The sequence below is a fragment of the Natrix helvetica genome (genome assembly GCF_964273705.1).
Source record: "Natrix helvetica genome assembly, chromosome: 1".
Taxonomy (NCBI): domain Eukaryota; kingdom Metazoa; phylum Chordata; class Lepidosauria; order Squamata; family Natricidae; genus Natrix; species Natrix helvetica.
In genome coordinates this window covers 307189178-307216842 of record NC_138548.1, presented here as the reverse complement: position 1 = coordinate 307216842, position 27665 = coordinate 307189178, and the positions used below count along the sequence as shown (strand labels likewise).

The window sequence follows — 27665 nt, the reverse complement described above, 5'->3', positions numbered from 1 at the left end:
TTAAACTTCCGTTGCTGGCAGCAATGGAAGGAGACAACTCTTCAGCTTGCCAAATTTAATGGGTTTCTTTCAGTCATAGCGGGAAAAACTGTCAAACTCATAGACAATGATCTTCAGAAAATGTAAGTGATAAGATTCCTCCCCCCCCCCCCCAAGGATGTCTTTTCCAACCAGGCTGCTGAGAAAAATGTGTTCTTGTTTTTTCAAGACAACGGAAGTTTTGCTCAAGGGATAAGAAAATTTATGGACAGCTTTAGGGGAAAAGGGAGCGCTTGCTTAATCTCAACTTCCTTTTTTGTGTGGATCTAGTCCACTTATTTTTTGCTGAGATATTTCAGACTTTATATTTATAACTTTTAACCATGTAAAAATAAATTGTATGCAAGAATATTCAGGGGAAATGCTGTATAATTTTTCAGCACAAGCAACTGCAAGTAATCTTATTTTGGACTGAATTTATTCTTCTGTGGGAAATATTTCTGATATTATTTCTGGGCAAGTCAAGATAGCAGTTTATTATATAAACAATTATATGCACTAAAATGATATATTTGACTGTTAGGTTTTAGATCTGCTAACCAAAAATGGGTCTATCTTTAGAAGTATGATTGTGACTTGTAAAGGATAGGGATATGGGGAGAAGGAACTCCAAGAATCTTTTGGAATGATTTCTCTTGCTGCCAAGTTTAGAACTTAAATCAAGAGTTTAAGGAGGGAGAGGTTTGTCTCAACCAACATCAGCGCTAATATTTCTGAAGGTTAAGTGTGAGGACTTTTCAAAAGCAGCTTTCCATATATAGGCAGCAACTGGAAACCTTTTTCTATAACCTTGGTTGTAAAATCTTCTTCACAGGTTATTAAGTCACAATTGTGATTCCAAATGACCAGTCTTATATGTTTCCAGAACTTGGAATCACGTGATTAGTTAGCAAATTAAGAGCTCCACGATAGCTCTTAGAATGATTTTCAGTACTTCCTAGTAACTGGGAAAGTTGTCTGTAGCATCAGGTGTATTAACCACACCCCTAGGCAAAGCACAGCAAAGAGCCGTGAACAGATGAATCACACACTTCTCCTTATTTTTTTGTTAGCACATCAGTGACATTAAGAAGCGAGTGTGCACATTTCGCAAGGTCCTAACATGTCGATTAGTGGATTACTGAACCAGAGAGCCAGTTCTTCTCAGAACTTTGGCTTTACCGTATCTTGCCTTGATTTTCAACTGTAAATTCCAATCAGTTCTGTCCACAGTTCTAAATTTGGCAATGTTTACACAATCAACTAATCTAATCTGATCTAAAATGTGAAAAACAAACTTCTGAATTGTTACCTAGTTACACTTTGATTGGAAATTCTGGAACTTCTTTGTAGCAAAGGTTGTCAAGAGTGTGGTAGCACGTCAGCTTCCCCAGTACCTGGATGAAGCTGTCTACCTGGATCCGTTCCAGTCGGGTTTCAGGCCTGGGTACAGCACGGAGACGGCATTGGTCGCGTTGGTCGATGGTCTCTGGCGGGCCCAGGACAGGGGCTGCTCCTCTGTCCTGGTCCTATTAGACCTCTCAGCGGCTTTCGATACCATCGACCATGGTATCCTACTGCGACGACTCGGGGGGTTGGGAGTGGGGGACACCGTTTCACGGTGGTTCTCCTCCTACCTGTCGGATCGGTTGCAGTTTGTGTTGACTGGAGGGCAGAGATCAACCCCCAGGCGCATCACTTGCGGGGTGCCCCAGGGGTCGGTTCTCTCACCCTTCCTGTTCAACATATACATGAAACCGCTGGGCGAGATCATCCGTGGTTTTGGGGTACGGTATCATCAATATGCTGATGATACCCAACTTTTCATCTCTACCCCAAACCACCCAAACGATGCCCTCGACGTGATGTCCCGATGCCTGGAGGCTGTGTGGATCTGGATGGGGAGGAACAGGCTCAAGCTCAATCCCTCCAAGACTGAGTGGCTGTGGTTTCCGTCATCCCAATTTGTACATCTTGTCCCATCTCTGACGATAGGGGGAGAAATTTTAGCCCGCTCAGAGAAGGCTCGCAATCTGGGAATCCTCCTGGATACGTGGCTTAGTTTAGAAGAACATCTGATGGCTGTGACCAGGGGGGCCTTTTACCAGGTTCACCTGGTACGTCAGTTGCGCCCCTTCCTGATTGGGATGCTCTGTGCACAGTCACTCATGCCCTTGTCCTTTCTCGCCTGGACTACTGCAATGCTCTCTACATGGGGCTGCCCTTGAAGAGCACCCGGAGGCTTCAGCTGGTCCAGAATGCGGCCGTGTGGGTTGTCATGGGGGTACCTAGGTGCTCCCATGTTGCACCCCTTTTAGGCGGCCTGCACTGTTGTTTTCTGGGTGTGATTCAAGGTATTAATTATGACCTTTAAAGCGCTCCATGGCTTAGGCCCAGGGTACATGCGAGACCACCTACTGCCACCAGTAGCCTCCCACCATCCAGTACGATCCCACAGAGTTGGCCTCCTCAGGGTGCCGTAGGCTAGACAGTGTCGGCTGGTGACCTCCAGGGGGAGAACCTTCTCTGTGGGAGCGCCTTCCCTCTGGAATGAGCTGCCCCCGGAGCTTCGCATAATCCCTGACCTCCAGTCCTTCCGACACACCCTAAAAGTTGGCTTTTCCAGCAAGCCAGCCTGGCCTGTTAATTTTAACTTATTTTAAATGTATTGTCTTTTAAATTCGGTTTGTTTTTTTGGATATGGATTTAATTTTTTTTTACTTTTGGGATGTGTTTTTTTTTTTTTATGTTGTACGCCGCCCTGAGTCCTTTTGGAGAAGGGCAGCATATAAATCCAAACAAACATACAAAACAAACAAACAAACAAACTTGGAAGTGTTGTGGCCCGCCAGTGGCCAGCAGAGCTGGTGGCAGACTCCGACAGTGAGGAGGTTGGGGAGGAACATGGGCCAGTCCTGGAGTCTGGGGAAGGCTCTGATGAGGGCTCTGCTTCAGAGGCACAGATGGGGCCAGGGCCATTTGACAGTTATCAGCTGCCTTTGGAGTTGCAGATCAATGGGGCAGAAGAACAGCTGGAGCCTGTTCCCAATGTGCGCATGCACACAGTTGCCAGGAGAATGAAACAGTTAAGGAAGAAGGGCTGGCTCGGGAGTGAAGGCACAGGTGGACAGTGAATGGCCCCTCCCATAGGGAATATAGAGGAGCAAAAAGGGAGTGGAATTTGCAGAAGATCATTAGTTTCCTTAATTAGTGTGAAGATTTGTTTGTGACTCTCAGAGGCCCCTTGCCAAGTATTTTCTTGTACAGCGTTGCGTTTGGAAGATATTGGCCTGGCAGCTCTCCAAGCTTGATAAGGTCTGTGGTTGTAAGTTCACCCTTCGAAAGACTGTTTGCCAGGACTTTGCTGGATGTGAATGAAGAATTCATATTAGCTTCATAAAAAGGGGTTTTGTTGGGACAAGAAGTCTGCTTTGTGATTTTGTGAAGCCTAGGTCAGAACAGGAAATTTCTTCTAAAGCAGGCGTCCCCGACCCCTGGGCTGTGGCCCAGTACCGGGCGGTGACCTATTTAGAACCAGGAAATGCAAGCAGTAGTTGAGTGCACATGCCTGCCGGGTCCCACTTGCGTGAGAGGTGGATGCTCTGTCTTGCACCACCATTTGTGTGACAGGCACATGCACCCGCCACTTGCACAAAAGGAGCTGCTGCTCACACTGAACCAGCCCTCTCTCCCCCTACCAGTCTGTCAAGCCAAAAAGTTGGACATCATTGTTCCAGAGTACCCAGGTTATAGAAACCAGTTCTGCATGTTAACATGCATACCCAAGCCCAAAACACTCTCTCTAGATGCTCGTCCACAGAACAGTGAAGAAATCAAAATAGTAATGTTTGATAACTCAGCCTCCTAGCCTTCTGAAGGGACAAAGATAACTGTTAGTTAATGCTTTCATGTCACTGGAAGGGGTTGATTTAATGAAGCAGCCATGCAGCTTAGTCAGTCAATGTTTTGGTTATTATATGCTCTTAATTTCCAAAATTCAATTGTACTTCTAGTATGGTCAAGAAATTGAACCCAAGATCAAACTGTGATCTTGTTTGAAAAGATTTCCACTGAATTCTATGGGATTGCCCTGGCAGGAAGACAATATTATAGAATTTCATGTCAGGAAATAATCTATACAAATTCAATTTGGATGAATGAGCCAGATTTGCAAACACAAATCTAACCCACCTTAATCCTCATTGTATCTTCAGGCAAAGGTTTTTATGACTATTGGTCATAAAAGTTTGGAGGAAAAAGGAAAGGAAAAACCTGGGAGAAAGTTACTATAAATCAGATGCAAATATCCTGCAGAGAAGAACTTGTCCAAATTAAAATCCCTATGTTTTTCTCCAATGTTTATTTGAACAGCCCAGCCACCTCTTATGCTTTAGAAACATTCAATTAAACAATGTTGTAATCTGTCCAGAATCCTTCCATTTCAGGCATTATCATCACCTCATGTGAAGAGAAGAGCAGGAGCCCTTTAATAAAAGTGCTCTTCTCAATGGATTCCTTTACCATTGTTTGTTTCATTACATGTTGGTCAAAGTTAAAGTATCCGCAATAATGTAATGTTGATGTTAATTCAACATTAGCCCTGAAGCCAGTTTAATGTAGTGCATAAGTAATCAGGCTAGAAATTGAGATGGTGACGTTTAGTCTTGCCTTGGGCACAATGTCAGGTGGGTGACCTTAAGGCCAGTCACTTTCTCTCAGCCCTACGAATGAAACGATGGCAAACCACTTCTGACAAGCCTTGCCCCCAAAACTGTAAAGTCTTGTCCAAGTAGTGTCCAAGAATTGAATACAATTGAATGAAAGGGAAAAAAAGAATTCATACAATTGCAATGAGAGGCTCCAAATTTGATCAGATTCAAGAGCTCCCAACATACACACGCAGAGCAGCATCTGTATCATTCCAACCACTGGGCATAACTCAGCGAGTGCCCCATTGAACTCAAACAATCCTCTGATTCAAGGGGACCCCAATCTAGTCCTTGGCGTAACCCTGGACTTGGATGAATGCTTCTCAGACAACAAAGGCAGAATGGTCCGAGTACGACAGCTTTTTATGTTCCATGCACATGATGAGGCTCATTCTATGGGCTCCTGCTTAGTTCTTGCAAATTCATTGTACATTTGGGGAAAAAAAGATGTATCACTTATTGCTTGTAAGTACACTGTGAGGTTATAAACTGGGGACAAACTCCTTGTGTGTCCAATCACACTTGGCCAATAAAGAATTCTATTCTAAAAAGGCCTAAGAACTGCTGGTTTTGTATTCAGACCCTGATGCCTTTCTAATGGCTTCTTAAAAAGTAGGTTCTAAGAGCGACCTCCTCCCCCAAATCCAGCCGCAGTTGCACACTGACACGGCCGAGAGTTATCTTAATCGCCTGCCATTTTCATGCATCCTGCTACATTACGGAGACTTAAACAAGCTCCGGCCAAGGAGCAGAATACCGTTTCTCTCTGTATGCGTGTGGGTGTCTGTGTGTGTAGATCCCAGCAGCAACGTTTTAGAACCAGCCGCGAGGCGGAATGCGAGAGTTTCGACTCGGCTTTTCCAATCCCCTGGCCAAGTCTTTAGAGGACAAGCGGGGAGGAAAGAAACTTGCTGGCCGGGCGGCGGCTCCTATCCCACTTCCTCCTCCGCAGCTTCTGACAGACTTGCAGGAAAGGCACGGGAACGAGGCCGGCCTGTAATCAGAGCCGCGCAGCTGGAGGGCCTCCTAGCCTCTCGGGAAGGCTCGAGACGCCCCCGAGGCAGCTCGGAAGGGAGGGCTCGCCAGCCGCGGGACAAAGACGCTTCCTGCCTCGCCACACCGGCTCGTCTTGCCGCCATAATGCCAGGTCAGTAGCTTCTTTCCCAGCCAACCGAGCGGAGGGAAGACAGACGCCCGTCAGCGCCGCCGACTCTCGGCTGCAGGGGGCGCAGAAGGACAGGACCCGCCTGAGTCGGGGAAACCCACTTGCGAGACCGCGAAGTTCGGTCTCTTAACGCCTTTGTGGGTGTCGCGCGGCGCGGTAGCGTTCCGAACACCTCCCAAGTTCGCACCGATTCCTGGCAGGAAAAGCGTTTAGCGGAATTCCGCAGAGTTTACTCCGGGGCACTTCGGAGCGTTCAGCCCAGGCAGGGGCGTCCTCGGTGCAGGTTTTAAACGGGTGTGTGAAGCAAGAGTAAGTTTGTATTAAAGTGCCGATCCGAGACTCGTAGGCAAGTTTCAGGCTTGTGTTTTATATAATTTGAATCTCTGTATATTCCCAGTTTTATACGGTACTTTAAATCAATGTAACCTAAATGTTGTCTTTGCATAGGCATACGTTAACAGTAAGTACTACATGGGTGATAATGAAATAAAGCAGTTAGTATGTGGCTTTGCGTCGAGTGAGTCATGCATGTGTGACTCACTGAGATGGTAACAGAGTCACTACTTCTATACTTTTGCCAATACGCCCCACATAAACTTTTACTATAGCAGTCATAGTTAACCCTATTATACTAAACATCACTTAACATGCAGAGGATTCAAATGTATTCCAGCCATTGGCCTTTTACTATCGGTAGCTAGAACTACAGTTTCATCGAAGGCTCTGAATTTCGTGATCCTGAAACCTTGCTAAGACTGGAAAATAGAGTTGCTACATTTTTAATGAAACATTCTTTCCATAATCCTGAAGAGTTGCCCATTTGAAAAGGCTGCTCTGGGTTCCTTATAGTTTCCATTGAATCATTCCTTTCCTTGTCTCCCGGCACATAGCAATAGCACTTAGATTTATATACCGCTTCATAGTGCTTTTACAGCCCTCTCTTAAGTGGTTTACACAGTCAGCCTATTGCCCCCAACAATCTGGGTCCTCATTTTACCCACCTTGGAAGGATGAAAGGCTGAGTCAACCTTGATCCTGGTGAGATTCGATCTGCTGAACTGCAGCTAGCAGTCAGCTCAGTAGCCTGTGGAATATTACATGCTGTGATATTCATTCTGCATAAGCATTCATGCTGAATCATCTTGTTCTCCAGTCCTTTTCTATCTTAAGTGTTTCTCATCCTTAGCAAGATTAAGATGTATGGACTTCAAATTCTAGAATTCCCCAGGCTGCATGCTGGGAATTTAAGTCCAGACACCTTAAAGTTGCTAAAGTTGAGAAAAACTGCTCCGGAACATTTGCTTCTTTCTTGTCTGCTTCTTAGATGTTATTCTACCTTTTTCTGATCATCTGAATATCTCTTTGAACTTGAGCACCATCTCTCTTATTATCATCAGGCAGGTCTCACTTATCCTGTAAAATTCTCCACCTTAGCAGGTATTTGTAAGTAGAATGGTGAATGCCATTTTATTTTTGCTGTTTCTTAAGCAGCAAATTAGTTGCTAACTTGGTCAAGGAACAGAAGTAGGCTAGGTAAGATGGTGCCACTTTCAATTACTTCTAAAGAGAATGTGATAAATTTAAATAGGATAGGATCAGGGGTGAAATTCAGCAGGTTCTGGAGAACTGGTAGCACCCCTGAATGGGGTGGGAATGAATATTTTGCAGTATTCTTCCCCTGCCACGCCACCAAGCGACACCACAGAACCAGTAGTAAAAAAAAATGGAATCCCACCACTGGATAGGATATATAGACTGGCTGGAAGGGGTGGCTTTTATTGATTGATTGATTCAATTTATATATTTATTTAAAGAAATGTCTCAGAGTGATCCTACAATAGCCAATAAAAAGAGAATAAAACCAGAACAATCTTTCCCACCTGGGGCCATGCTAACCCCTATCGGTCTCCTGGCTCAGCCCCCATCCTAGTTCAATGCTCGGTGGGAAGAGTCACATTTCATGGTCTTCCATGAAGGTTGAAGTGGCTTATTATGCATTGTAACCATGGAAGCCACTGTAATGAGACTCCTTTTAGAGAAAGAACTCAGAGAAAGTGCTGTGTTCTTTCTCCTAACTCTTGTCAGAAACCCATTTTCTAGAAACTAGGGCAATGATGATATGGTAAGAGAATTGAGGCCTTGTTTGCAGTGCTTGGCTGTCCCGTGGCACTGAGCATAAACTATGCCTTTGACTCAGTAAAACAACTATGTGCTCCTGGAAAGAGAAAGGGCTGCTTTGATGAGTAGACTGCAGCGCAGGGGCTTTCAAAACATTCAGGCTGCAGAACTTGCTAGTCTAAAAACCAACACCCCTCTTGAACCCCTGGTCAAGAGGCAAAGCTCTAGTGATAAAAAAAATTGGCTGCATTTAACTGCATGTGAATTTTCTTCATTTTGGCTCTTAATCTCTCTTGAGACCCCATCTGAACAGATTTAGAAAAATATACTCCAGTGCATTTTGAAACATTCAGTCAAATTGGAAAAGTTGCACAATTCTAATAGCTACTGTAGTGTTAAAATAGGATAGAGTTTGTACATTTTTAACACAGTCCTTGATTTACAACCATTCATTTAATAAAAGTTCAGAATTACAATGGCATTGAAAAAAGTGACCTATGACCATTTTTCACACAACTGTTGCAGCATTCCCATGGTCACATGATCAAAATATAGATTGGCAACAGGCTGGTATTTATGACGGTTGCAGTTCCACAGGGTCATAGCAATAGCAATAGCATTTAGACTTATATACTGCTTCCTAGTGCTTTACAGCCCTCTCTAAGCAGTTTACAGAGTCAACCTATTGCCCCAACAATCTGGCTCCTCATTTTACTCACCTCAGAAGGATGGAAGGCTGAGTAAACCTTGAACCTGGTGAGATTCGATCTGCCAAACTGGAGACAGCTGGTGATCAGCAGAAGTAGCCTGCAGTACTGCTCTCTAAGCACTGTGCCACTGTGGCTCATGTGATCACTTTCTGGGACCTTCTAATAAGCAAAGTCAATAGGGAAGCCAGGTTCACTTAACAACTGTGTTACTAATTTAACAACTGCAGCAATTCACTAAATTTCATAAAATGGGGCAAAACTCACTGTCTTGCTTAGCAATGAAAATTTTGGGCTCAATCATGTTTGTAAGTTGAAGGCTACCTGTAGTAGTATGCAGAGGCAGTTGTGCATCCATAGATATATGGGTCTTTCTGAGCTGTTGTGTAGAAAGCTCAATTAGGACATGGGTGTGACTTGGGTTCAGATCTGCTTGCAACCAAATCACATGGAATAACTTCGGACCCATCATACCACACCTGTGGCTGATCCTAGGCAGGAAAAGGAGGTATGAAATGCTTGTACTACTTCAAGTGTAAGAAGGGCAAGAAAAGCTTCTCTTGCTAGATTCATGTCCTGTGGGACTTTAAAAGCAGAGCTGAAGCAGGATGTACTGTTGAGGCTGCCTGTAATAAGTGCCTGGGATGCACGTTGTCATCTGATTGATGGCAAACAATAACCCTTTTAGATGTTCTAAGATGAGACACTGAAGGAAATAACATGATGCACTTATTAGCTTTTACTGTGGTCCTTTGAAAGCCAAAATTATATGCATGTCCTGACCTGAAGTATCTATAATAAGTAACATCAAATAGCTTTCCTATCAGATGGTTTAACAGCAATCAAAAAATAGGCATAACAGTTCAGTCACCCACGAGGGGACATTTCAGATAGTGTTTTTAACACTTTTATGAAGGCCTGGTTTTATTCTGAAGTGAATGGCTATTTTTTAACATGTCCACAAATTGCCCATTTAGAATTTTAATTTTTTTTAAACTTCTCAGTGCTATCCTTCAGAACTACCTTTAGATTAATTTATCTGTGTCTAGCATTCATAATAATCTGAAGGTGTTTCTTAATCAGAATTGACTTTGGTGTTGTATTGCTGTATTTTTGAGAGCACATGCTTGTTATTTTTTTTAAAGTCATTAAGGAGCAAGGCAGTGAAATTTGGGGAGCCGTTCTGAGTTGTTATATATTCTCTCAATTCTCTCAATCTTAGACTTTTATCTGTGATGTGGTAAAACAGAAAAGTAGACTGAAAATTATTTGTTTGTTTATTGGATTTATTGGAATATCTGTAGGTAGCTGTAGACTCCAGCTTCAGGGAGCACAGTCCAAGAACTGCTTGTTTTAATTGCTGGTTCTAAGATTAAGTAAGGGCATGCATAAGTGCACCAGCATTCCTAACATCCCTGTCCTACTATCCCCATTTATTTGTACCCATTTCCTGTGTTCTTATTCATGTTTATTTTTATTCCTGTTATCTTGTACATGAGTGACAAACTAAATAAAATATAAATAAACAAACTGCAATGAGCAATATTCCCCCCCCCCATTTTTTTGTACAATGCAAACCTGGTAAAAGCCAGGGTTCCTTCCTTATAATTTCTTTTTCAGATTTGCCATCCATTGTTCATACACTTTTTATATCTAATCCAAACTATCTTATGGTCAAATCAAAATATTTCCATTTTTAAGATATTATGGATTCACCTTGCTCCCTAGCCAAAGAAAGTTTTATTTATTATTTAAATTTGTTGGTGGACTTGTGGGCTTTACTTTTACATTTTCTTTTCCTTTACTAATACATTTCTAGTCTCTGTAAAATAAGAGTTGCTCATACTAGATAACAGCATGTTCCAATTTAATTTAGTAGCCCAGCCAAACTGTAGACCTTGCAAAAGGCAAGAAAACTGCTTTTCCTTGTTGCTTGCTTCCCCTGTGATGATCAGAAACTGCAGAAATCTCAACAATCAGAAATTGGGAGCCTTTCTTGCTTCCCAATCTGGGTCTGAAAAGTTGCCTAAGTTTTAACAATTTCATAACTACTTTCTTTCAAATAACGATGCCTTATATATACCTTATAGTTTTGGTGCCAGCAGCAATAAAATTCTCTGTTTGTATGGATTTGTCTGATTCTTTCAAAGAAACAAGGAAAGGTGGGCCTTAAACACCTGCAGTTATCATAATGACCTGGTAATTCAGCAGTCATTCTGAGTTTCATAATTGCCTGCTTTGTGCAAAAGAGCACTTTATCATCTATGTCAAAGCCAAAATAAAGAGCATTTACCTTTGTCAGCTTTCCTCTTGTCCATAAACAAAAATAGCTGAATTATTCCTTTCTTTGGGTTACTACTGACATGGTATTTAGTGATACACTGTGTTTACTTGAAAAGATACTGTGAATTCTATTTCTTTGAAGCTGTGTTTGTTTCATGTGTCTTGTCTAGTTGTTCCTTCTTTTATTATGACAAAGGTGTCGTCTACATACCAGAGCCTTGCTTTTAGTTGTATGTGTGGGAGTGCAATAGTTTCTAGACACTACATTGTAGCACAGAAGATCTGTCAAACTCTGATGGGCCACTCTCCCACAATGCATTCATTGTAACTATAATTCATTTAAATGTCAGATATCATTATTTCATTGTTATTAATAGTTTTAAACAGAGTGGATAAAAATTTAAATTGATTTTTTAAAAAAAAATCAAAAAAACTTTTTTTAATTTAAATTGATTTTTTTTAAAATTTAAATCAGATATTTTATTTTTATCAAATTTATTTTAATAAAATGCTTTTTGTTTGTTTGCCATATTATGGTAAATTACAGCAGTTGTTAAGTAAACCATGTGGATTTAAGTGAATTTGGCTTCCCCCTATTGACTTTCCTCGCCAGCTGGAAAGGTTGCAAAGGGCAATTCCATGACCTTAGGATATTGCATCCATCATAAATATATGCTGATTTTCAGGCACTCAAGTTTTGATCACATGGCCCTGGAGATCTGCTATGGTCATAACTGCAAGGAACAGCCATAAGTCACTTTTTTCAATGCTGTTGAACTTTGAATGATCACTAAACAAATGGTTATAACTTGGACTACTTGTAACTAGAACAGATTAAGGCAGTGGTCCCCAGCCTGACTGGCAGCAGTGAGGGCAGTAGGGAGGGGATGATTTTGCATGTGTGTCTGCAACTTCCATAGACTGGTTCCCAACAGGCCACAGACTGGGGGTTGGGGCCTCTGGATTAAGCCATCTGTCAAATGTATAAATTGATTTTATCAGTTTACATAATATGTAGGGTGATGATATTGGTTTGTGAAATGCATTTGATTTCATTAAGGAAAGATGAGGAAACGCTGCTTCTTTCAAGACAATTGATGATAGGCAAGAAAATTTCTTTTGTTAATTATGTAAATTATACCAAAACAAAGCTACAATAGCCTGAACCTGTATATGTTTACAAAAAAATGGATTTAAAAGAAGAAACTCATTTCCTATATCTTCCTCACTTATAATGGTCCTAATGTTTGTACTACAAACACAATAGAGATAACACAGCACTGCTTATCCCGTGTCGAATTGAGTAGCAATTATACTACTAGAGAGGCTCATATACACAACTGACTCTGGCAAAGGGTCATTCTTAAGTTTGATGGGGTAAGTAGCTTAAGTGGAGCCTCCAGGAAGGGTCAACCCAGGCAATATGGCATCCGTGGCATTGCAATCCAAGGCCTGCCCCTTTAAATGTTGCACATATCTAAGAAGGGATGTAGCTTCACGACATGAAATACTTTCGAGGTATGTCTGAAATCTATTAGCATTGTAACGACCTGGTCAGAATGAAGTATGTATCATTTCCATTTCAGCCATGCTTAAGAGAGAAATCACCTGGGTTTTATTGTTTCTGTTTCTGTTTTATAGATCAGACTTATTGTGATCGTTTGCGACAGGACACGGCTTTTCTAACCAGCAATGGCAGACTGAGTGAACAGCTGGTTGATAAAATCATTCTTCAGCTAAATCGAGTTTATCCCCAAATTCTCACCATTAATGAAGCTGAAAAGGTAATCAAGAGAAAATGGTGTCTCCAGATACATATTATTTTTTCTGTGCTCATTTTATGCAGCTACAGTTGCATTCTTGAATTCTTTTTTTAAAAAAAATTCTAAATCTATAATATCCCTGGATGTGGCTGAGAAAGGGTTAAGATCCAGAAAGCAATAACTGCTAGTGGTCCAAGAATAAGAAGCCAAAATGAAAACCTTCCAGTGTAGAAATGTGATTCTCATACCACATTTGTAGTATATGTTTAAAAAAACGGAACAATCCATATACTTCTAGAAGACATTGATTTTATAGATGAAGATTCTGAAAGCTGAGACTTGTTCCTATGTAACTAATGAAGGCACAGCATAGAATCTGAACTCCCATTCTTTTATCATTTATGTAGCTTAATTCCATTCAAGTTGGTTAAATAAAAGTGCACAGGATTTCAGTATTGGCATCTCTTTATACCCGTCATAAGTCTGATAGTTATCATGAAGGAAATTCCAAGAATAGATATGAACACTCTTAATATATACACTGTTAATGGATAATTTCTATTCATATCTGCATCATGGACGCAAGAGTAAGTGGTGTTTGTCAAAGGTGCAGTACACACAGCATAATTGATTAGAAGAATAGCTCAGTTATTTCAGTCACAGCTGCAGGATTTCTTTTTGAAAAAAAGGAGGTAGATTCTATGAATGAGAATAGTTCAGCCCATGTTTTTTCATGTGGGCTAGAATATTATTTCGTTTCTGCTGTTAAGAAAAATCGGGACCCGGAGGTTAACCTGACACTCCTTCTCTTAGTGAATGAGGCACTTCAGTACATGAGACTTTGATTCTCTGTATGCATTATTCCCCCCCTCCCCGTCCCCCGGACATGCTCCCAAGTCCTTGACTCTGAAGCTTGTCCTGAATAACATAAATTCTTTTTTAAAAATAATAATAATTGCCTTAAAAGTTTTAAAGACAAAGGTAAAAAATAGTGCAAATTATATAAATAAGAAAAAAAAAATCAGTGAGAAAGCTAAAAGTGCAAGGGAGAAAGAAAAAGAAACATAGAAAAGAAAATGATACAAAGTAGCGGCTTCTTTACAGCTGTTACAAGTACAATTATAAATTTCTCTAAAGTTATACAATGACACTCTGCTTTCTATAATCTGCCCCGCCTAATCTTCAAAACCATACATAAGTTGTTTTTTTCTGTATTAGACAAAAAGTCCATGAAGGGTTTTCAATCAGCAATAAAAGTAGATATTATTTCTCTGATTAGAGAAGTCAGTTTGGCCATCTGAGTGAGTTTTCTTATCTTCACTAACTCTTCCTCCATTTTGAATGGAACAAAATGGATCCTTGAACCAAGGTTCCAGAGTGGTGTCACCAGAAAAAAAATGCAAGGTAGACTAGTTGTGAACAGAAGATCAGCATGTCTGATCCCTGTTACAAAGAATAAGTAGTTTCTTGCATATATACAGATTGGGGAAAATCTCACTCCTTCCTTCCTCTGCTAATTAGCCTTGCTAAGGTAAGGATGGTTTGTCCAGGAAACTAGGATCCCCCCAAGACCTGTTATGCTGCTTGAGTAAAATTAGTCCTTCCCTGGCTTGGATAAAAATCTAAAAGAGAAACTAGGAGGGGTTTCTGTATTGCATTGCACATTTCTTTTAGAAGAACATGTGAGAGCTGCTATCATTTTTACTCCAAGCCAAAAAATGGCAATACTCAATGACACATCAGGAAAACATGTGGAAGGTAAGAAAATATTTTTAATTCATAAGTTGTTGCATAGCTCCTTCAAATAAAGCTCTTTTAATCAGAGAGCACTTATCTAAATGGCATCAAACTTCCAAATGCTATGAACATATGCCCACACTATTTAGATTCTTATTCTGTAGCTGCAGGAGACATATCCATGTGTTTGTTAATATTCATGTAGAACTCTGAGTGGGATTGCCCTCTGTTTGCAGCCATAACATCCAGTCTGAAACAAAATCTTCCATAGTGCACTTGTAGTGTAATTGTCTCTTGCTTGCACCTGCACACATACGTCTTCTCCAGCAAAGGAAATTACAATTGCATTACTGTGTAAAATAGGAATGAGCTGATTTACATGTAGATGCACTTCCAAGCCTGAATGCTTCCAACCGATGCATAGGTCATGGCTTTCCAGTTCAATCCACAGAAAGTATCAAAATGTGAATAGAGGCTTATAGACTTATATAGATAATTAAGTTGGACTATATCAAGTGCGGTATGATGATTTGAATTTGCCCTTTGAGATGTAACTCATAAATAAAAAAACAGGCAATCAAGCAATTTTGAAAATATAGAATCCAACTATTCTCTGGAACTGCCAATTATTATCTGGAACTAAAGAATGAGCCTTTGAGTCTATGAGAATTGGCATAAAGTTCCTGAATCAATGATTGGCCTTTTGTTCCCATAAACTCCATAGTGGACAGACGTTTCTTGCTTACTCAATTCATTGGATAAGCAAGCCCAATCACAAAGGTCTATGTGGCTTCCTCATGGTAGGTGACCTTCAGAGCTCCTGACTTAACTGGTGGTGGAGAGAATATACTTTAGACATGAAGAGTCCCTCTACTATTTTGCATGTGTGTTAACAAAAAACAAGGCCAGAACTGTAGCTATGTGAAAGATCTCTAATCACCAATTGCAAATGCACAAAACTACAGTTCATGTAACTATGCATAATAAGGGCTAACTATACCATTGTACATTCCTAAGACCACAGCAGAGATCTTGAATGTATAGCATATTCGTTCCTTATTTATTTAAGCATTTAAAGGATGAATATTTCTGCCCAGAGATGAACATTTCATGTCGTAGAAAATGTTTTATTCCCATCCTGTTAGAGAAGCAACATGAACATGTTATGTTGACTCACATATTCTGCTGATAAGTTTGAACAGATCCTGAAGATGAAACTCAACTACTTTGGCCACCTAATGAGAAGGAAGAAGATCCTAATGCTGGGAAAGATTGAGGGCAAAAGAAGAAGAGGAAGACAGAGAATGAGGTGGTTGGATGGAGTCACCAAAGCAGTAGGCGTGAGCTTAAATCGTGTAATACTACACCATTTAAGCTCACACCTAGGATGGTAGAGGACAGGAAGGCCTGGAGGAACATTGTCCTTGGGTCAGACAGGACTTCGCAACTAACAACAACTAACAAATTTGAAGAAGCTACAAATCTAGTGTTGTACTCTTTTGTGTGCTGCAGAAATGAGATGGGGAACTGTTTTAACATTCTACGGTAGTTGTGGCAGTGACATCTAGTTCTTGCAATCTAAATAGTACTTTTTCTCTACAGTTTCGGAATCCCAAAGCTCCTCTTCATAATCGGCTATCAAACCTTATAGCTCACTTGAAAAAAAAAGGAGACAAACCCTGTCAAGAATTTTACCGAGCTTTACAGATCAATGCTGAGCATCTCTATAACAACTTGCCAAGCAGGAAAATTATAAGTAAGTTGGATGCTAGCAGCTTTATTCAGTCATTGTTTTTTAATTCTTCCAAATTCTTGTGCTCAGATTTGTCTTATTTTCAGAAACTTAAGTGAAACTTCTGCTATTCTGTTTCTTATACTCAGAGCTGCTCAAGTGCTCTGACAATTAAAAGTTTGTTCTCAATTCCTTCTTGATATTTTTTTTTGTGATTAAATCTGATATCTGTTTACAATCACTAGGCGTCACTAGCCATACCCAAATGTATATTTAAATACATACTTCTGCATAACGTTGAGTTCTCAAGCTGCTTGTTAAAAACATAGAAAAGTGATATTGCTTCTGGACAAAGAGGTTAAAGGCTACAGGACTCCGTTGTGCTTTGATTAGACAGTAATCATCTATGTTTGCAAAGTTGCCTCTTGACCTGGAAGGTTAAGGTCATTTTCAGAGTCAATTGTATGCATTCTGTTAGGAGAAATTCCACAATTATGACCTTTATTGCACAAGAGCTACCTAAGTTGAAATGATTGCTTCTGCTGTGTGGCTGTAACATAGGCTAACATACAGAGAGACTGGATTCAGATTTACCATATTTTTCGGAGTATAAGACATATTTTCCCCCCTAAAAAATTAGGTGTGTCTTATACTCCGATGGTAGCTTTTTCTAAGCTTTTTTTCAGCCCTAATGAGGTGTTACCAAGTGAAATGATCTTCCATGCTTTGCCCTGCTTTTCTCATTGCTTCTCCCTCCAACGATCAGCTGTGCTTTAGAAGCTGTTTTTCAGCCCTAATGAAGCACTAATGAATGAAGTGATCTTCCATGCTTTGCCTGCTTTTCTCATTGCTTCTTGATCTTCCATATTTTGCCTGCTTTTCTCATTGCTTCTCTCTCCGACGATCAGCTGTGTGTTAGAAGCTGTTTTTATCCCCAACCCAGGGGTAAAAACCAGCAAACTTATGTGCTGAAGCTGACCAGATTAAGGACGCTAGCCAGATGAATACCTGGTAGGCAGAATTTATTTTTTCCTATTTTCCTCCACAAAAACTAAGGTGTGTCTTATACTTCAGTGTATCCTATACTCCAAAAAATACGGTAATTTAATCAAGAGAATGGATGATGCCAAATGTGTAGCTATATCTAGATTATGTGCAGATTGTATAGAAAAGTTTCAAGATCAAGCCTAACTTCGTTTCCGTTATTTAAATTCTTTTTTGCAATTCACCTGAAAATTGATTATGAATTAGTTTATACCTCTATTCATATTCTCTGTGTTACTAAACATTCAAACTCTTCCGTTTTTGTGTTTGTAGTTCTTTGGTGAGAACTAATTTAGTGTAGTGGTTAAAGATACTTGGTAGAAACTGAAAGACTAAAAAGTCAGCTGGGTAAAATAGGACCAGTCAGTTTCTCTCAGTCCTAAGAAGAAAAGAAGATGGAAAATCATTTCCCAAAAGGTTGCCCCTAAAAATTGCATGTTCTGCTTCTACCTGATTCTTTTTCTATGCCAATATATATCATTACTATTTATTTATTTGTTTATAAAATTTATATAGCTGCCTGTCTTACAAGAAGTGACTGGGCAGCCTACAATAATCAATATTTACCATTGTGAAAAAATTATATGCATACACTATTCAGGGACAAAAATATGAGTTATTCTATATTGAAAAATGCAACAAACCATGTTCTGGTCTCTACGACAAATGTGTTAAAATATGAAAACATTAGAAAAATTTGAAACCGATAATGTTCAACCAGATATGTATGTAGGTTTCTAATTGGCAAGAAAATTGCAAATCATGGCAAGAACTGATCATCCATCATTATCAGTTCAAGTTCTGATATCCTCACAGTTGTTATTTTCATAAAAGTGTGCACATAATTCAATGTTCACAAAGCAAAATTCAGCAGGGTAAATATTAGTTAAAGGAGGGAAAACTTGAGATATGTGCTTAGGCTTAGCTTCAGTCTGAGTTATAGCAGGACCTGAAAACCAAGAAATCATAACCCTGGGTACAACCCAAATTTTTACCCAGACTGTAAATATTTCATCTCTCTTTAATTATATGCCATTATCATTTATGTGCCATCAGAGCAATGTTTACTCTCATCAACCTTTTCCAAGATGCTATGCCCCCAACTTAGCCCTTCAGATCTTCCTATAGTATATCCATTGCCACTGTAATTGAATCCATCCACCTTGTTGCTGGTGATGATTAAGCCTGATCATTTGTGCTTCCAAGTAAGAACTCTAGATGATTGATTTGTTTCTTTTCTTGACTACCTATGATAGTCTTCTCCAACACCAGAGTTTAAAAGAATCAATATTCTTCCTATCCTCCTTCTTCCATAGAGTGTCACAGGGAAAACCATCAGCCTACACCCGTGATGGCGAACCTATGGCACGCGTGCCACAAGTGGCAGGCGGAGTCATTTGTCAGGGCATGCAAAGCGCTGCCCTGTCAGCTGAATTCACCTTTTTAAAAGCTATTTTTCGCCTTCCCCAGGCTCCAGAGGCTTTATAGGAGCCTGGGGAGGGCGAAAAGAGCCTCCCCCGCCCCCCCGGAGGCTTCAGGGACTCTCCCAAGGCTTCCCTGAAGCCTTCGGAACACTTAAAACCACCCTCCGAGCAACCTGGAAGTGACTTCCGGGTTGCTCGGATGGTCGTTTTAAGCGCTCTGAAGGCTTCAGGGAAGCCTTGGGAGGGTCCCTGAACAGGCACGAGACGTGCGTCTCCATCGCCCGGGCCCGGATCGCCTCCGCCGCGCGGCGCCTCAGGCTCGGCATCCTTGCGCCCGGCCTTCACATCGCTGCCGCCGCTGCCGCCACCGCCGCTAGGCCCTACACAATGCTGATCTTTGTAGGTATAGAGAGCTACAAACTGACTATCTTTCTAGGACTTTATAGCTATGCTACCAAGCCTGAAGAACATTTTTGACTATTGGTTCTTTTCCTGTCAATAGTTGATTTTAAAAAGTAAACCTAAATACAATATCTTCACTGCCATTTCAGAGGCTGGGTTTTGTACCTATTTCATTGTATTTAATCTTAATTCCAGTTTTTCCCTGTGTTCGTCGACTTTTGTTCCTTGGTTTCATTTTCATACTATTTGCATTTTCAGGTATCAGAGTATTGCCATAAGCGTAGGGTAGGCTATCAGTATTTCTTCATCCACTTTTAAAACCACAGTAATCATCTCCTAGTCCAGTTTCCCTCTGTATATTTAGCTGTTTCTGTTTTTATGTCTTTTGAGTCAGTATTGATTCCTGAGGTCTGTCTGAAGCAGCTCCTATAGATTTTTGACAAAATTTCAGAAGCCTTTGCCTTCTTCCTAGGGCTGAAAGTGAGGGACTAGCCCAAGGTCTCCCAACTGGCTTTGGGCCTGGTGCCCTAACTATTACACCAAAATGACTCTCATATTCAGCATATAGGTTTAATAAATAAGGCAACAGTATATACCAGTGATAGCTAATCTTTTTCCCATTGCATGCCAAAAGTGGGGGGAGCACAGGGGGGCCTACCCACCGCCTGCACACATGAGTGTGCGACCCCTGCATATGTGCACGCGACCTCCACCCTCTCCCTGCTTTTGTCGTGCAAAGGACCCATTTTTCCCCTCCTCAGGTTCCAGAGGCTTTCTAGGACCCTGGGGAGGGTGAAAACGGGCTCCCTCCTCCCGGAGGCTCTCCGGAGGCTTCAAGAGGCTTCCCTGAAGCCTCCAAAGGGCAAAAAATGGCCCTACGGGTAACCCAGACGTTCGGGAACATGCCAGAGGTTCGCCATCACAGGTATATATACCTTTGTCTCATTCTTTTGCCAACCTGCTGGTAGTTGATTTAACCATGATTTGATTTGGTTATGGAATTTCTTCATCTCTCAACACATAGACAAGCCGCAATTTGAAATAGGAAGCTGTTGATATCCTAGACCAGTGTTTCTCAACCTTGGTGACTTTAAGTCCTGTGGACTTTAACTCCCAGAATCCCCCAGCCAGCAGCTGGCTGGGGGATTCTGGGAGTTGAAGTCCACAGGACTTAAAGTTGCCAAGGTTGAGAAACACTGTCCTAGACCAATCCAGATGCAGAAATGCTAAGGAAATTCTGAAACCATAAACAAAGAAGCCGTATCCCAACCAAGACTAGCAGACCAGTGTATTGTAGAGGTAGTCCTCGACATAACAGTTCCTTTAGAGACTGTTCAAAGTTACAATGGCACTGAAAAAAACTACTTATAACCATTTTTCACACTAAGACTGTTGCAGCATCTCCCTAGTCATATGATTTACATTCAGATTCTTGACAGTTGGTTCACATTTATGATGGTTGCAGTGTCCCGGAGTCATGTGATCACTTTTTGTGACCTTCTGACAGGCAAAGTCAATGGGAAAACCAGATTCACTTAACAACATTGTTACTAACTTAACTTGCAGTGATTTGCTTAACAAATATGTCAAGAAAAGTTGTAAATTGGGCAAACTTCACTTAACAAATTTTTCACTTAGCAACATAAATTTTTGAGATCAATTGTGGTCATAAGTTGAGGACTACCTGTATATAATCAGGATAATTGACATCAAATCCCATTCTCCATGCACTAGCAATGTTACCCAGTCTGGTAATGAAACATTTGCAGGAAAGCAAACAAGCTCACAGATTACCAAGAACACTATATCATCTGTCCTTTGGGTTTGTTGTTGGCAAATATACATGAGTGAAATAAGGAGCTCAAATAAATAGATTGCAGGTAGCAAAGAGGAATAATAGATGTACTATACTCTCCTTAACAATTCGCAGGTGTTCAGTCGAGAAAGCATATTTGCATTAACATATTATGATGTCCGTCCAATTGATTTGGTATACAAGCTTCTCTTTTGTGGTTGCTGTAATAAACTTTCATTGCATTGTTTCTGACATTCCAATTTACTAAAACAGTGTCAAGAACTGCAGTTCCTGATGACTTTTTATGAATTGTAAGAGAAGGAAAATTTCTCCCATTATCAAATTCCTTTCAAATGTTATTTCTATGATTTTCTTCTAATAACCTGGAATCAGAAGAATATTGTTTAGTTTGACTGTGGTTAATGTGCTGATTTAAGCTTTGAGCCAGGATTATTTTTCAGCACTGTACATCATTTGTCAGGTTTCCCACTTCATAATAAACTATTTGTACAATGGACAAGAAAAGCTTCAATGAGAACCAGATGTGCCGTTGTGGTTGTCTGCTCCTATCCATAATAATACCAAAGTAATGAAGCTTGCATCTGGACACGGTGGCTCAGTGGCTAAGACGCTGAGCTTGTCAATCAGAAAGGTCGGCAGTTCGGTGGTTTGAATCTCTAGCACTGCATAACGGAGTGAGATCCCATTATTTGCCCCAGCTTCTGCCAACCTAGCAGTTCGAAAGCATGTAAAAATGCAAGTAGAAAAAATAGGGCCCACCTTTGGTGGGAAGGTAACAGCATTCTGTGCGCCTTCAGCATTTAGTCATGCTAGCCACATGACCACAGAGACGTTTTCGGACAGCGCTGGCTCTTTGGCTTTGTAATGGAGATGACCACCGCTCCCTAGAGTCGGGAACGACTAGCACATATGTGCGAGGGGAACCTTTGCCTTTTAATGAAGCTTGCATTATGACATATGACTGTACTCTTTTGCACTTTTATGATTACATGGTATGCAAGTACATAAATGTCTTTAGAATTTGCAAGGCAAATGCATGTTTTATCCTTGCTTCCCCTAGACACCATTGACTTTCCTTTTAAATTTATCTATTAATTGTCTAGATTTGGTTGTTAGGATTGCTCTCCTAGCTAAAATGATGTCAAGAACTGTGATAGCTGATTCCTCTGAACTGTCATAGAAGTGCTAAAACAAAAGACATCAGTGGTTGATTTATGGTCCCTTAAATAGTTCTTTTGCCAGCAAGCACACGAGACTTGGGCAATAGACTAGTAAAGAGCACCTCTGATCTATTTGCAATATGATTGAATATTTTGATGAACAGGTTTAGTAATCCTACTTGTATCTTGTATTTTCCCATGGAATTGAGACCACCAACTACTCTGAGAGAAGCAAGGTGAGAGCTCCACAGAGTTTTATAGGCAACAGATTACAAAGGCAGCTGTGGAACTAAGTATAAGCTGAAAAGTAAATTGTAACCTGTCCCATTTAACTCTCTACAATTTACTCCTAGAAAGGCAGTGCATAACATTATATAATAGTATTGTTTGCAAAAATCACTATTAGCTTATATAGTGATAACAATAAAATAACCCAATTGCCATTTTTTGTGTCGCAGCAATGATGGGAATTAGGAACATGCTTCATTTTAAAGACCTTTATTAGAAATATAGATTGTCTGGTATCAAGTGATTTGAATATTTCAATCAATACATCATTATTCTATTTTGCAATGGTAAGGCTATAACGAATGGGGCATAGTTCTTTCCTAGTAACTGTTTGTTTCACAATTTATCTGTTCCTGAAAGAGCCAAATATAAGGGCATATGTTTTCAAAAGCTTTCCAGACTTATTTCATTGTTAAGAAGATAAGAAAAGTGTCTGCTCTTTAGCCTTTTGTGAAAGTGCAAAAGTTAATCAGCTCCTTTGGTAGCTTTAGTTCAACATGTTCCAAGAACAAAGTAAGGGGATCAATCAACCACATTTATTTTTGTCTTATGATTTTAGACTTGAGCTTTTCCTTTTTTCTTTTCTTTCTTTCTTTTTTTACAATAAAGAGCTAGGCATTTGCATGGATTTCCAGTGCAAATTACATGTTACATTGCAGCTGTGTATAATGATACCCTGAGGCCTTGCTGTCAATTGTACAAGTCCTGTGGGTTTGCAATGTTCATGAGAAAAGAGACTGGAACCATAGGCTTTCTACCACTTCTGTCAACTTTTCCGTACTGTAAGTGCTGGTGTTTGAGACCCATTCTTAGAGTTCAAACATCGATTTTGAATACCCTGGTAGAAGCAGCACTGAGCTTGGTCTGTGAGAAAGAGCACTTTCAGATAGAAAACAGTTGGCTTTTAAACAAATGTCTGGGAATTGCACCAGCTATATTCAAACCAATATTATAAGAAATTGTGACAATATTGTAGTTGAAATTAGATGTTGGGGAATATCCAGATTTGGTCCAAATTCTCAAGATGGCTTTTCTTATTATACTGCTTCAGAATTTGATGCATGTCTTCCATAATTAAACCTTTTGGAGTAGGAAGGAAAATAGATTTATAGTTAAAGTTTGTCTTGCTGTAAAATAACTTTAAAAAAAAAATCTATGTAGGAGCAAGGCTTTTCAAGCCAGGTGAAGGAGGAGGAAGAAGGATGGGTTTTTTTGGGGGGGGGACATGCCTTCAACATCAATTGAGCATTGAAACACCTAATGTTATTTATACCAGAAAGTCTTTATAACAGATCCTTCTCTTTATATGCAGCAGCAAAACACAAGAACGAAATAGGCTAAATATAGAAAATAATGAGGGTTTGAGGCCATATTGTTTTGATTATATTATTTTGAAAATTAATTTCATTTTTTTATTATTTGTTTCCTAAACTTGTTGGACTGTGTATAGCACTAACTCAGTGTGTTGCTTTTGTTTCTAGAAACCTCAGATCCCACAGGGATAAACCCTGAGAAGGAGAAATATATTCTAAATGACAGGGGTAAATAACGTGTAAAATATTGTTGGCTGCAAATGAATAATGAGGTTAACAAAATTACTACGTTAATGTGATTGATTTTGATGACGTTAAGCTTAAAAAAATATTCATGCTGCAAGCATATGCATCAGTGTGAAAAGATTAAGGTTATATATGTAAAATCCAAAAGGGGGTTAGTAATAATTAGAACTGGGTTGTATCTACCAATCAGCTTAATCTATTTGCTGTCTTAAAATTCTGCATCTTCTAAGGATTGGGAAGGGATCACCTAAGAATGCACCTGTGCCTGCCTCACATAAGGTATTTGGCAAAGAATTTCAGTATGCTTTTCCCAGTAGAGCATCCCAAGGAATTGTGCCTGTGATCTCCACAATAACAGGTTCAGCTTCAGCATCTATTCTTGCCACATAATTTTTGCTCTCATTTTTGAAGATTGCATAGGGTTTCATAGGCAAGGGACTGTAGGGCTCTACTCAATATTTTAAACAATGACATTTTGATTTAAACTTAAATATACCTGCTGGCTGGGTTTCCTGGCAGGGTCCTGAGTGTTCAAATATGTGTCTTACTTCCTCTTATGATATCTCTGCATACAATTTTTAAAAGGAACGCTCCCTTTAGCTGCCCTCTGGCCCCCGACTCCTTTTCTCTTCTCTTAACGTTCTTCCTTTGAAGCCAGAAGGCAGGGAAGCAACTCGGCAGGTAGAGGTTATTAATGCTGTACCAAACCCAGCACATTGTTAAGGAGCCTATTGTAATGTGAAAACTGCACACCCGGCTCCTTTTCTTTCCCCAGTCAAAGCCCCTCTGTCTCTTTCTCTCTCTTTCTCTCTCTCTCTCTGTTAGATATTAACATATATCGGGATAGGTCTTCCCTCTGGTCCGCTCCTACAGCGGGAAACAGGTATTCCTCTGATTGGTCGAGGGGCGTGCCCACTCCCTATAAAAGGGGAACCCTCCGACCTCAGAGTAAGCTGGATCACTATTACTACTAATAAAGAGCTGTTAAGTCACTTCGTGTCCGCAGTCTGTCTCTCGTTGCCCAGATCCAACACTCTCCCTTCCTCTCTCTTCCCCTCTCTCTCCCCTCCCTCCCTCCCTCTCACCCCTCTCTCTGTGTCTCTTTTTAAAAACATTAAACACTGTACCTTTAGGGCTGCACCCACTGACCTCGTTCTAACAGCTCCATGTTTTGGGGTGATACTTATCTCCCAAATGGTTGAGACACAGCCCATTTGCAGTTAAGTAAGATGTGAACTGGTCTAGTCCAAAAAAGACTCAAATTTGTAGCCTTCAGGTGGTGGGCACCGATTGGGTGAAGGAAAGATTGGCTTTAGGATCCTGTAAGCAAGGCTCCAATCTGGGTCAGGCACTGGGACCAGAACTTTCCCCGAGGATGGGCTCCAGCATGAGTCTGAAAGCTAGAAAGACTAAACCTCTGGTCCCGGGGGACCGAACCAGATTGGATCCTGCAACATTACTCTGGGAGATGTGTATTTGCTTTCATTCCTGTAAGCAAGTTTAACTGAACCTGAGCAGCTCTGGCCATACAAGCTTCTAAATTTCTGAAGCGCTGAATAAATAAATATTTTTTTGCACATTTAAATCAATTTATCAATGGTATTTGGTCTGCATGACCTTTGAGAGATTTTTACACTTAACACGTGTAAATGGGGAAAGCGTCCAGTTGGCAGGGATATTGTGGGAGGAGAGAGTCATCATTAGTCCTATCAGATTCTCCCGTATTTTATTCAGCTCTGAGCCTGAGAAGGTGAACATGGATAGCCAATAGGAAAAATGAGGATTCATAAGTTCAGCCATTGCAAAAAAGCCATCACATAGCCTCTATTGGATAATACAGTATCATTTTACATTATTTTAGAATAATACACAGTATGATTTAATTTGACAAAAATGCCAAACTTATTACTATAGAATTTAAATCTCTGAAGAACATTTCTTTTTGCAAGCTTTTAAAAAGGCTGGTGATGAATGAAAAAAAAAAGTTACAAAAGTTACAATAAAGGCATCCATGATTCTAATTGCATTTGAAAAAACAAGTGATATACTATGAAATATGAAGGAGAAAACAAAGTAGCCGCTGCTTTTATTTCTTTCCTTTTCTAGGTCCTACCTTCTTTCTTGCCTGTTTCAGTATTGCTGCGGGATTAGCATTCTTCATGTATTGCTGCAATCCAGGTAATAAAAGTTTGATATTTTTCTCAAGACTTGAGCCAGTTTAAAAGGGTGCTCTATTTGGCTTCTTTAGCTTTCTATCAGGCATACTTTAGTAGGGCTCAAACCTTGGTGGATGTGGGCTGAGCAAGAAGAGGAATGCATGCAATTAAAGAACAAAACTAGTCCCAGTAAAATACATCATTTTCTTAAATTCCATCTGTTTTTGTTAAAGGTTGATCTCTCTCTCTCTCTCTCTCTCTCTCTCTCTCTCTCTCTCTCTCTCTCTCTCTCTCTCTCTCTCTCTTTCTCTCTCTTTCACTTTCCCATATTTTATATTGACATTCCTTGTCATCAAAATTCAGAGTTTTATTTTGGTAATTCAGTTGTTAATTTAGTATATTATTGTAGACATTAGCACTTTTGGGGATTACCTTTCTTTTCAGTTTTGGTAAATCAAAATGTTTTTTCGGTCCAAAACTTGAAAGATAAGTTTATTGGGATAGGTATAAACACATGAGAGTGTCTTGCATATCTTTATACAGAGTTGTTAAAAGTCATAACTTGATGTGCAGGTTTGTTTGTTTAAGATGAAATACTCCATCACTCAGAACAGGCTTAGATATTCTTTGGGAGAAGCCAATTTTCATAATATTTTTAATTGGTTCTCCTTGCGTAAAACTTTAGCAAGATATTTTTGTGAAATATTTGTTGAAGGAAAAATCCAGTATGCTTACACACCTGATTCCCTTCCCCTCCCCCCACCTTTCCATTTCATTCCATATTATCATTTCATTTTAGATTCGAGAATTCTGGGAAAAGCCAAGAAGGTGCTGGGATTTTCCCCAATTATCATAGGAAGACATGTTAGCAACATCTGTTTGTTATACATGGAAGATTCATCAGGAAGACAGTAAGAATAAATGGGGCAGCATCAGATTTCCCTGCTAATAACACGGATGCTTTGCAAGCAATTACTTTTTCATATACCAAAGATGTAACTCAGATGCTTTAGCAGTCTTTGCTGCTTCAAAGGGCTTTCAGAAGATCACTTGTATTTGCCTTTTACTTGTGGAGCAGATTTTTTTTATTTTTGTACAAGCTTATTTTTAAAAATTATTTATCACCTTGATAAAATATATTTTAATGCAAATAAGCATTTTAACATGCCTTTATTCATTGCAAAGTCTTGAGAGTCAAGTCATGTATGTATGTGTATACAGTAAATATATATATTGCATTCTGCCATTTTCTGTTACAAGATGAACTGAAAGCTCCTGCTTAGGCTACTACTGAATGATGGAGCCTTGATGTGTCTCATTATTAAGAGGATAATGAACTCTACATGAAAGCTGTTCTGGGTGCCCTGCTTCATTGAGAATAAATGGAAGTTTTCCACCTAATATGAGTGACAACCTTGAGTGCTGATGATAGAACCCATCAAGTTTTGTACATCGGCTAATCCATTACCAATTGTTCTCTTTTTTTGTATTAATTGTATTAGACAAGAAATAATATTTGAAATAATGTATAAGCAATTATAAACAAATGCTAGAGGTGCAAATGAACCGAAAGCCTTAATGAAA

At 40.0% G+C, this 27665-nt stretch overlaps 1 protein-coding gene across 3 annotated transcripts; it reads left to right on the top strand.

Annotated features, from left to right (window-relative positions):
* CARD19 (caspase recruitment domain family member 19) lies at nucleotides 1-27665 on the top strand. 3 transcript variants are annotated; one of them, XM_081932013.1, is made up of 6 exons: nucleotides 1-122; nucleotides 12642-12784; nucleotides 16103-16256; nucleotides 23848-23907; nucleotides 26032-26103; nucleotides 26881-27665. In XM_081932013.1, exons 1-6 carry the CDS (start codon nucleotides 107-109, stop codon nucleotides 26994-26996), a joined length of 561 nt encoding a protein of 186 aa, XP_081788139.1. In that variant the 5' UTR covers nucleotides 1-106; the 3' UTR covers nucleotides 26997-27665. The 3 variants fall into 3 exon arrangements, with proteins under 3 accessions (XP_081788139.1, XP_081788141.1, XP_081788140.1); XM_081932014.1 differs by lacking the exon at nucleotides 1-122 and adding an exon at nucleotides 5471-5874; XM_081932015.1 differs by lacking the exon at nucleotides 23848-23907.